General features: G+C 41.8%; 1 protein-coding gene across 2 annotated transcripts; it reads left to right on the top strand.

The window, feature by feature from the left end:
- The first annotated feature begins 331 nt into the window (after positions 1 to 331).
- LOC144085459 (xenotropic and polytropic retrovirus receptor 1 homolog) lies at positions 332 to 12,036 on the top strand. Of its 2 annotated transcripts, none has more exons than XM_077614745.1 (16): positions 332 to 698; positions 2,432 to 2,483; positions 2,589 to 2,690; positions 2,790 to 3,013; positions 3,188 to 3,337; positions 4,850 to 4,933; positions 5,019 to 5,100; positions 5,182 to 5,271; positions 5,347 to 5,444; positions 6,505 to 6,684; positions 6,807 to 6,972; positions 7,061 to 7,255; positions 8,151 to 8,317; positions 8,388 to 8,527; positions 9,064 to 9,285; positions 10,141 to 12,036. In XM_077614745.1, the coding sequence occupies exons 1-16, from the start codon at positions 630 to 632 to the stop codon at positions 10,193 to 10,195; spliced, it is 2,076 nt and encodes a 691-aa protein (XP_077470871.1). In that variant the 5' UTR covers positions 332 to 629; the 3' UTR covers positions 10,196 to 12,036. The 2 variants fall into 2 exon arrangements, with proteins under 2 accessions (XP_077470871.1, XP_077470872.1); XM_077614746.1 differs by having other exon boundaries at positions 4,850 to 4,913; positions 5,023 to 5,100.
- The last annotated feature ends 50 nt before the right edge of the window (positions 12,037 to 12,086 follow it).

Raw genomic sequence — 12,086 nt, forward strand, 5'->3', positions numbered from 1 at the left:
TTTTAGTTTCCCTTAAGTATTGAACTATTTGTAAATTAAAAAATAAAAACAGCCAGTGAATACATCTATAATTACATTTTTAAATGCATTATTTTTAAACCCCCTAAAATATTTTTATATTATGGAAAATTTTATTTTGGGCCAGGACGCGGGCAGGAATTAATTAACTAAAATTGGTGAATTTTAAAATTCATTATTTTATTTTGTTTTTGAGATCTTCCACTGCACTCCCCCTCTCTCCCAAAAGAGGGCAGTAGCGAAGTAGTCCTTGTTTGGCAAACGCTGAAAGAAGAGCAGGAGGAGGAGGAGTTAGTAGAAGAAGAAGAGGAGGAGGAGGAAGAAGAAATAGACGACGAAGAAGAAAGCTGCCATAAAAGAGTCCGTCGGTGATGTGCCGCTGTTTACTTGCCGTCTCCTGCGACGTCTTCGTGCTAGCTTAAATATTATCATATATTGAGAAGCGCTGTCACTTTAAACAGAAATGGTGACATTCGGACTCAAGCTAGCTATGCTAATGTGAAATCATAACCGACGACTCGGAGTCGACGTCCACAAAAACAGCTTAGCTATGTTTCCTGGCTTCCCAGTCGGCCACTAGACGACAAGGCGAGGTGTCCAAAGATTTCAAAATGAAATTCACGGAGCATCTTTCGGCTCACATCACCCCGGAATGGAGAAAACAGTATATTCAGTACGAGGTAAGTCTCCGATTCGGATGCTAACTCCAACGCAGACGTTTCAATGGCTTGTCTTGCTCAACTGAGTGATGGAGAAGAAACTAGCTAACACTACAATGCTAATTATTTCACCTGCTATCCTTTGAGTGATGGAGACGAAACTAGCTAACACGAGAATGCTAATTATTCCTTGACGGCAAAACATGGCAAGGGAAAACGTTTCAGTGACCATTTCATTTTGATTTGGTGCATTGACGGCGTTATACGTCGAATGTATTTGAGGTGGGGGCGAAACGACCAATCTTTCCGTCTTCTGCTGATACAAACACTTTTTGAATTGGACGTCTTCAGTCGGTGCTCATTTCAATTGACAGCAGGAGGATGATTGGACGCCAATTGTCGTCAATGGCTGCTAATTTGGTCAACTCAGAATGCCACCCTCCCACTTCAAATGGATTGGACGTCTGCTTTTGATACTAAACCCATTCATAGGATTGAGTGGATGCCACATAATTGGACGTCCCATACTTTATTTAAATGATAAAGAATTCAAGGTCAAAAAGATTTTGAAAAAGTTGATCTAAAAAATGAAATAAATTCATTTCAACAATATAAAAACCAAATTTAAAGCCCTCCTTGTTTTATTTAAATATGAAAAATTGCATATATTTTTTTTACTTGTACTCATTCGTTTTTACCTGTATTTTTCCACAATTAGTATTTTTTTTTGTAATCAATGAATGTATGTACCTTTTGTATCCTTCCAATTCGTGTTTGAACGGATGACCGCTCGATTTGATTGAACGTCTACGGTCGTTTGGAGAAAAAAAAAAGCGAAAAAGCCACATGATCGCGGTTGTTTTCTTTAGCTTTATCGGATTGTCAGCAGAATCGGCGTCGTTGCATTGTCTCTGGTTGCTTTAGTTGAACCTCTTGGTCAATACGTGACAATTGCTGAGCGAGCGCGTTATTGTCATCGCACGGGTAAGTGCTTCTCAAAAGTGCATACCCACGATAATTGATTCCCACAATTAATATGGAAACTTTTTCTTTTTTGCGCAGAATTTTTAGAGCTGTCTCATTGATTTAAATGTAAAAAAAAAATCCAAATCCACAGAAAATTGGCTACTATTGCCATGTAAATGTCAAATGAAACATTGATAGCCCCTTTATGCTTGACCATGAAAATAATAATGAAAGAAAAATATGGCCAGAAAATTAAATTGGGAACATACATTGAAAAAAAATACTACATTTCAAAAACAAAATAGATTTTAACAATAAATAAATATAGGAAAATAATAATAATGGAATGAATAAAAATCTAGGGGAAATGATTTAATAATTACCTTTTTATTTAAAAAAATATTTATATACCTGAATATATTTTTCTTTTCTTTTTTTAAATCACTTTTATTTTGTATTTTTAACCCCATAATTATTTTATCTCTGGTTATTCTTATTTTTAGCTGTATTATTCACTTGGATTGCCTATTTTTTTAATATTCTTTTTATTTTAATATCATCTTCAAATCCCATATATATATATTTGTTGAACGTAAATTAAGGTCCCAATGGGTTTAAAACACATTTTTTCTCCATTATATTATGTAAATAAAACTCTTTCAATGCCATTGACAATGATAGACGTGCACTTGTGTGGCGTCTCATCAGACGTCCAATCCATTTGAAGTGGGAGGTCGGCATCAAATCGACTTCATCTTTATCATGTCCTGTTTTCTCCAAACTTTCAGGCCTTCAAAGAGATGTTATACGCCGCTCAGGACCAGGCCCCGTCCATCGAAGGTACTTTTTCCCGTCCCGTTGACACTGACGGGGCTCGGCGTCCAAATGGAGCGGACGTCTAGTGGCCGTAAACCCGTGAACTCATTTTCCGTTTTCTCCCCGCAGTGACGGATGAGGACACGGTTAAACGTTATTATGCAAAGTTTGAAGAAAAGTTCTTCCAGCGGTGTGAAAAGGAGCTGGCCAAGATTAACACATTTTACTCAGGTAACGACACGCCGTGACGGGAAATGACCAAAAAAAAATCTTCTTCCTATTAAAAATGGTTTTGATTTTTACATTTTTTTCTTCTTCTCCGTCCTCCAGAGAAACTGGCCGAGGCCCAGCGAAGGTTCGCCACGCTACAGAACGAGTTGCAGTCGTCGTTGGACGCCCAGAGGGAGATCGCCACCAATGGGCGGGGCCTACGAAGGAGGAAAACCGTCTTCACTCTGTCGCAGCAAGAGAGATGCAAACACAGAAATATCAAAGATCTTCAGCTGGCCTTCTCCGAGTTCTACCTCAGTCTGATCCTCTTGCAGAACTACCAGGTCGGCAGACACCAAATGAAACCTTTCAAAATGACAATCAAGTACAGTATTCCCTCAATTTCCGTTATTAATCCGTTCCATAACCACCCATATTAAGTGAATTTATGCCAAGTAGGAACCATATATGTCGTATACATCAAATTTACAATTTTTTTCCCACTTTTTTTTTTGCAGAACCTGAATTTCACGGGTTTCCGAAAGATCTTAAAGAAGCACGATAAGATTTTGGATACGTCGCGGGGCGCCTGCTGGAGAGTCTCTCACGTGGAAGTGGCTCCGTTCTACACCTGCAAGAAAATTACGCAGCTCATATCGGAGACCGAGGTAAACAAATTGATCTTGTCCACATGTCAACGTGCCAGTGTTAAAATTCCACTGTGAAATCCTCTTAATACATTTTATGCTTATGAATTGACAACATGGCACATTCTTTTAAGGCACAACATTTATTTATGAACTCACTTTTTCATGCATCGCCATATTTCTGACCTCTGTGACCTTTGACCTCCCCACTTCAAATTTGAATCAAATGTCTTTTCTGACCTTTCACCTCACAACCCCAAATTGCAATCACCTTGCGTTTGGTATCAAAACCAATGGCTACAAGTTTGACGTTCGTCCCCGGGTTTTTTTTCGGCACAAAACTCTCCTTTTTAGTTGTGATAAACTCTTTGAAATGAACCAGGACAAAAAGAACCACGTGCAATTAGACGGCTAGTATTGTCAATGTCACTGAAACGAGTTCATCACTCAAGTATGAAAATAAATGTTTTTCTTTGAACGCAGTAGCGTAAAATAAACTGAAAAGTCATTTAGGAATCGGGACGTTAGAAGCGCAGTTTGATCTGGGCTACGGCCTTTTCAATTTGAACCCTCGGGAGCTGTTTGCCACGCCACCGCCAATTCCTCCGCGTTTCACACGGGCTCGATAACGGCTAAAACGTCGCACGGCGTGCGTCCCTACTGCGTTTATGAACCCTTGACGCGGCCTCATTCCATTCTGACACTGATTTGAATTTCGATCATTTTATTGCGCATGTCTAACTAGACGAGTCGTCGAAGCCATGCAGTCAAATTCAAAAGGTGACCCCATTTCTGACCTCTGTGACCTTTTGACTCTCTCACCTCCCCTGCAAACTGGCCAGGCCGTTATCAAGTCCTGGCCAAGAATTCCTTTTCCACGTGTGACTTTGTTGGCGCTACGGTTAATCACCTCTCGCGTTTCACATTAGATTAGATGAAACTTTATTCTTAAACACACCGAACAAGTTTAAGATGTCTTTAATCGTTCTTTTTCAGACCAGCCGTGCGAGTAAGGAAAATGCGGGTAAAATTAAGGCAGTCAACGGACATTTCCCCTTTGTATTTGCCATAAAAGGAATTAATAGCATACATGTTATAAAAACGGGGGAATGTTGGGGTCATTCTGGATAATATTATAGATGTATGCATTTTAATGACTTTTGTATAAGAGTGTCTTTAATTTGAGACTGGGGCAAACTCCAGGTCACCCTGCTGGCTTGTTGACGTAACACCTCAGCGTACCCGGCTCGAAGGACCAAATGATGGATTAATTATTAATAGAATTTAATCAAACAGGAAGACATCTTTGACATACACTGATTGCAACTTGCAAGTGAGAATCCTCCTGGATGAAGACGAATCGGGAGTGATTTTCACACAAAAACATACGGGATCTCCGCCTACAGGGGGAGACAAAAATCATATAAACAAATCCAATCGTGATGAATAAAATCGACACCATATTAAATCCTATCGTTTCTGTTCTAATTCGAAATGGCAGCGTTGTCACGCACGTTTTGTCTCGTCTTTCAGGGATTGGTCACCACAGAGTTGGAAGGCGGAGACCGGCAGAAGGCCATGAAAAGACTGAGGGTCCCTCCTTTAGGAGCCGCCCAGGTGAGAGACTGGAGTCCAGATTCTAACTGGCCCGTCCAAAATGCCACCATCTTGCTCACCCACTCACTGGTGTGTGGTTTTCCAGCCGGCTCCTGCTTGGACCACCTTTCGAGTTGGACTTTACTGTGGAGTTTTCCTAGTCTTGATGGTCACGGTTATTATAACAGGTATCCCGCGCACAATCAGGACTGTGCACTTAAATAGTCATCCATTTTTTTTCATTTTTGAAATGATTTCATCATTTTCAGGAGCCGTCATGTTTCCCATGGCTGATGTCTGGCCAATGATCCGGATCTACAGGGGAGGCTTCCTGTTAGTGGAGTTCCTCTTCCTCTTAGGTACGACGATGTCATCTGATTTGAATTGTGGTCAAAAGCGCCATCTGACGTGTCTTTTTTCTCCCCTGTTTTTAGGTATTAACACCTACGGATGGAGGCAAGCGGGAGTCAACCACGTGCTTATTTTTGAACTCAATCCCAGAAATAACCTCTCGCATCAACATCTGTTTGAGGTTTGGACAAACACCACCACTACTTGCTTTTAATTAGGATTCACCCTGTTAAATACAGACGCTCCCCTACTTACGAACGAGTTAGGTTCCGAGCGATCGTTCGTAAGGTGAATTTGTTTGTAAGTTGCTTCAGCGCTATATTTTGTATTATCATTTATGTTTAAGGCCTATATAAGTATATTGAAGGTTTATAGAAGTGCATTTGTATGTTTAAGGCTTGTATAAGTAACACACAGTATGTACATGTACGTCATAAGATAAATAAAATGAAATTTAACTTACTTTTGGAAGATGTACTCGATGCTTAAGGAGATGATGGAGGAGGAGGAGGATTTCATATCATGAGAGGCTCTTCGTCGTCGTCGCTGGAATGGGTTTCAAAAGTGACTTCCTCCTCCGTAACTTCAATGTAGGAAGAAGTTGAGGTTCGAGGAGAAGAAAATGAGGGTTGATGAGTATCTTCCTTGGAGGAAGAGGCTAGAAAGTGGCCGAAAGAAGCCATCTAACCACGATTGCACAGTTTTCTTCTTTTTTTCATCATAAATGATGAGTTAGCACTGTATGGTATCCTTCAATTGATTTGCAACCTTTGTGCAACGTTCAATATTTGGGTCTTGCTGCTCCAAGAGTGCGATGGCTTTATCTATGAGCGAATTTCTTCATGGGGACAGGCGTTTCTTCTTCCTCCTCCTCGTCCTCGTCCTCCTCGACACGTTGCGGAGCCTCCTCCCTCTCACGGCACCAAGCGTCGGTATTAGCGGCGGAAAGAAGCACTACTCGGAAAAAGGCGCGCAATACAAAATCTAACTTACGAACTTACAGCATCTCTTTCCGAACATTTTTCGACATATGCCATATTCGCAGACATGTTCGTATGTACCGTTGTTAGCAAATCGAATGTTCGTAAGTAGGGGAGCGTCTGTAATCTATTCACCTTTACTGTTTTCATATCAAATCTTCTTTTTAAAAAAGCTGTTTTGCCACAATTCAATACAATTCTTATATCATGAAATGATTGAAATAGTTCCCGCCGCTGATTTTTTTTTCTGTGTGTGTTCAGATCGCCGGACTTTTGGGGGTGCTGTGGTGCGTCAGCCTGCTGTCGTGCCTCTTCAGCGACAGCATTCCCGTTCCCATGCAAGTCAATCCTCTGGCTCTTTACGGATTCTTCATTGTCTTCCTCATCAACCCTTTAAAGACCTGCTACTACAAGTCACGCTTCTGGCTGCTCAAACTGCTGGTAACTTGACTTTTAACCTTCTATCATGTCGTTGAGAGAGAGAGAGAGAGAGAGAGAAAAAATATCCAGGTGTCCCCAGGGTCACCATCCTTTTTTTTAATTAATTTTTTTCTCTCCTCCAGTTTCGCGTCATGACTGCGCCATTCCATCGAGTGGGCTTTGCAGACTTTTGGTTGGCCGACCAGCTGAACTCTTTGGGCATTGTCCTCTTAGATGTGGAGTACATGATCTGTTTTTACAGTTTTGAACTTGACTGGAAAAAACACGACGGACTCATCAGCAGCAAAGGTGAGTGAGACGGTCGCGTTGGTTGGAGGCAAATCCAAACCTAACCTCCCCGTCCCCCGTCCCCCGTTTCTGTCGTCCTCCCACTCAGGTAACGATGTGTGTAATACCTACTCCTATGGCGTCCGTGCAGTGATTCACTGTCTTCCCGCTTGGTTCAGATTCATCCAGTGTCTGCGTCGTTACCGGGACACCAAAAGGGCCTTCCCTCACCTGGTTAACGCTGGCAAATACTCCACTACCTTCTTTGTAGTGACTTTTGCCGCTCTCTACAGCACACACAAAGGTACACTCCAGGTCAAACCAAATCCGCCCGCCTTTTCAAAAGGGAAGGGGAAAGAAGCCCGCTTCAAAATGCTCAAAAGCGCACCTGGCGTTACATTTAAGACAACGCTCGCACTCCTAGCTATTTTATTTTCATTTAAGAGTGCTACATTAGCCTAGAGTGCAGGTTTTGGGGAATGAAACTGGAGTACCCAGACAAAACCCACACAATTCCGGGGAGAACATGCAAACACAGCCGACAACCGACCTGGGATCGAACCCTAACACTGAGGCCCAAGCGCTAACCACTCATCCGCCTAGAATTAATTCCATTTTTTTTACCGTATTTTCACGACTATAAGGCACACATTTTCTCAAAATAGACAGGGCGCCTTATAATCCAGTGTGCTTTATATATGGAAAAATTTTTAAAATGTGTCATTCATTGAGGGTGCGCCTTATAGTCGCGAAAATACGGTAGTTGATCAGGCTCTTCAAAATCAGGTCCAGCACAAAAGTACTGGACAGAAAGCTGAGATTCGATGTGGATACCATTGGGATTGGGCTTTTATGTATTATTATTTATTTTTTTATTCGAAGGGCTAAAAGCAACACTATTGCATATATTGCCAAAAGAATCCGAAATATTTTTTCATACTGCAGAAAGTTAGAATTTTGGCGCAAACTGAAGTAAACGCCATCGGAGGGCGAAAATTCTGGTAGGTTTAAACACATCCGTAGAATGTAGCTCCCAAATGTCGTGATCGGTCCCGGAATGGCAAAGCAATAAACCAAAGGTTAAAAAAACAACAACAGTGTACACAACAAGAGCAGCAACTTGATTCCCGGTTGTGGGCGTCTCCTTGTTGCAAAAGTTAAAGGCCTTTAGTGTGGACCTTGCTTGCTTGCTTCCGCAGCTCAATCCATTGAAGACGCCAATATCTTCCTGTACTTGCACGTGACGTGTTTGGTGGTCAGCTCCTGCTACACTCTAGTCTGGGATCTCAAGATGGACTGGGGCCTTTTTGACCGCCACGCTGGAGAAAACACTTTTCTGAGGGAGGAGATCGTCTACCCGCACAAGGTATTTCCAAATCCCGCCTCTTCCCTCCACGACGCAGCCATTGATCCGCCGCCTTCCCCCCCCCCCCCAGGCGTATTACTACAGCGCCATCGTGGAGGACGTGCTCTTGAGATTTTCCTGGATTATGACCGTCACCCTCAGCACGTTGAACGTGGTTCCCGGCATCTCGGACATACTGGCCACCGCGCTGGCCCCGATGGAGGTCTTTAGGTAGGCGGGCGCTCACGAAATTGGTGTAGCCGAATATCTCAAAATGCGAGTTTGTGGAAAAGAATCCAAAAATCATGGTGTTTTCCTCCCCAAACAGACTCTTCTTTCTCTGGCTTAATTTTGCATGTTATTATGGATATGTAAATGGAGAAAGTGACCATTTATTATGACATTAAACGAGCACGCCCCAAAGTAGTGCTGCAACCGAAAACCATCCAGTGTAAATAGAAGCAGCCCATTGGCAAAATATATCAAATGATCTCCTGATGTTTTCTTTTTAAGAATGCTGCATTTTTAAGTTAGCGCAATATCATTGGGCCGTTGATGGCGCCAGAACTTCCCACTTTGAAGCTAACTAGTTTAACCGTGTCACAAATGTCTCATTCACCTTTTCAAAATTTGACAAATTTGAAATTCCTACAAGTTACAACCCGTTTAGAAAATGTGACAAATTTGAGAGTAACAGAATGTTGATCAGGAGTCTGGCGTGGCGTTCCCACCGACCTGCGCTAACGTTTCGTTTCTCTGGGCGGCAGGCGATTCGTGTGGAACTTCTTCAGGCTGGAGAACGAACACCTCAACAACTGCGGCGAGTTCCGAGCGGTGCGGGACATCAGCGTGGCTCCCCTCAACGCCGACGACCAAACCCTGCTGGAGCAGATGATGGACCAAGAGGACGGCGTGCGGAACCGACAGGGCAAGAAGAGCTGGAAACGCAGCTACAGTATGAGTCTACGCAGGCCCAGGCTTGCTTCGCAGTAAGTTGCAACTCGCCTTTTGTTCATACTTTCGGATCCAATAAAAAACAATTTAAATAAGCTGCCCCTTTTAAAAATGTAACTTCTACTTCAGTTGCCCCTTGTTTTATATTCTTGGGCTGCTGCAAATAGTCTAAAAAAATAGGCTTTGTGTAGTTGTAAATTCCAACAATGCGTGCGTATATAACATCTTGGCCTGAATATAAGACGATGTTTTTCGCATTGCATTAAGACTGAAAAAAGTGTGGGGGGGCGTCATCTTATTTTTGGAGTCTAGACGGCATACTCATTCACAACGCTAGGTGACGCTAGATATCTTTCAAACGAATGCTGAACTTAACGCCCTAAGCCAGAGCAATCCCCTGTCACAAAGGAAAAAAAATGATCAGACACCCGTGTTTTTTGAAATGCCAACACCTGTCCCTGTACACATGATAGGTGAGTAATTTGTGCTTATAAAATCCACTGGAAATGAGAAGAGCGGCGTTACATGTCACGCCATGTTAGCCTACTTCGCAAACGGAATCAAACTCAGATTTTAAAACGTAAGACGGTACCTAAGCAAGCCATGCCAGCTGGTATTATTGTTAAGATTTGTTTCAAGACTCTCCATTATATTGTTATTTTATATTTATTCAGATGTACTGTCATTATTTCCTCTATAAAACTTAAATTTGTTTTTCAAAAAATCTTTATTTTTTTCAAATTAGAGTCTTGAAAAGGGGGTCGTCTTATACTCGGGGTCGTCTTATATTCGGGCCAATACGGCATATGTGTATTTCCCTTTTTGCGTATTTTACAAGTATGTCATTTGCTTGCTAATTTCATCTGCATATATTTTTTTCTTCCCTGCAGATCCAAGAGCCGCGACACCAAGGTTTTGATAGACGACACGGACGACGACTCCTGACATCAGGCCACGCCCCTTGCCTGGGTCCAGAATCTATTCAAAGGAGGAAACGCTTCTTCCTAACCGAGGAACGACCCGGCAAGATGGGCGTGGAACTCGCCCGAGTTCCAAACGTCAATGACCGTCAAACTTTTCAATCCCGTCGAGCCCGGCCGGCTCGGCTTCGGCGCCCTTTTCAAAGACGGCAAGAAAAGCTATGGGACCTCCGATATAACTTGACTTTCGGATCTCAGCTCCCCCACCGATGAGCTGACCTCCATCCTCCATTTCACGATGCGTTCAATGGCATCCACTCCTCAACATTCACCGGCGTCAATCCTCCAGTCAAGCACGAACAATCCAGATTTCCCAGGAAAATCGTCGAAAAACTCCCCTTTTCGTTTGAATTTCAATTCCTAACAGGAATCGTTTATTTTCGCCGCATCGAAATTCCAACAAATCTGTCACCAGGATTTGGCTTTTTTTTGCCAGCAAATTGATTTGCGGCTGAATTTTATTTTTTTTCTTCCCACCTTTATTTTATATAATAGTCATTCCTTTGACTATGTTTTTACGACTGAATTTTTGCTCCTGAATTTTTATGACGTCAGAATTTTTTTTTTCCCAAAGCTGAATTTTGACTTCACAAATTCAATTTCCGGTGCCACTGATCCACTTCCTATCATTTCCAGTAGGCAGAGACTGAATGAACTGAAAGCCCTTCCTACCCACCCCCAAAAAACCCATCTGTTTCCACACCTCCAGTTCTGACAGAAAAAAATGCACATGATGGAAAATGTTACAAGGAAACACTACAAATAGCTCTTATTTGTAACCGCTTTTGAGTAGAAAATGGACAATATTAGAAGGATGATTTAGTTTGACGAAGGTCATCTCCCTCACTTTGATAACACCCTTACACCTGTGAAACTATGTACATAACTTCATAAGTCTATGTATACGTGTACGGCATCGCTAGTATATCTTACGTAGCCATTCTGTGACTAGGAATATGTAGTCCAAACTTTGGCGGCGATGGATTTTGACGGTGGAATGGGATTGCACGCCCATCGCCGTTCAAGCCGTTCAAAACGTCATCGCTCAATTCCCGACATCCCAGTTGAAATGGTTAGGATGTCAAAGGCAGTGGATGAGATAGGACAAAATATGGTCTTTAGAGACGGGATTTATTATTATTATTGTTTGGGGAATGCTTTTACAAACAAGGCTGTATTTTCATCAGCCTTTATGAAAAACTCCTTTTTTTTTGTTTCAGTGAAAGAAATATCCAATAGTGCGCTCAACCTTGCTTATTTTGTTCTAATCAGTGAGAACTGATTTTTAAAAAAAAAACATGCACTCCCCAAGAGCGCCAATTTTTCTCATTGATTTGGAATTTTAAGGCTTCTTTCAAGGAACCCCAAAAGGCATCAGCAGCTTACTTGGAAACCATCAAATGCTGGGCATGTTGTTCAATCTCATTTAAACGGGTAACTGCTAAACACAATCGATCAGACCAACTTTTGGAATCATTATCTGAATTAGTGGTCATTTAAAAAAAATCAATAATCACTCTTTCTTTCTGCTGGGATACCTCAAAATTGTTCCTGTCATTTGGATTCAAATGTTCTCATTTTTATGGCGCAATTCCATGAAAGCTTGTACAATCTCCTTTTTGACTAAGTTGAGGACCATAACAAAATCACTGTCAATCATTCCTGATTTGGTTTTTCTCCGGGTTCATGATTCCATTATTATTTGTATTTTAATTCTTTGGCAGTGGGGCGTTCCATATACAGCATTTCTACTTTCCAGTTAAAATCATTTTGTGATTCTAATGAATAAAATGCAATCCGTTTCAATGGAATCATATATCTGAATCACTATCATACATGTCCAATCAAGTGGCTCT

This window comes from Stigmatopora argus, chromosome 12 (assembly GCF_051989625.1).
Source record: "Stigmatopora argus isolate UIUO_Sarg chromosome 12, RoL_Sarg_1.0, whole genome shotgun sequence".
Taxonomy (NCBI): Eukaryota; Metazoa; Chordata; class Actinopteri; order Syngnathiformes; family Syngnathidae; genus Stigmatopora; species Stigmatopora argus.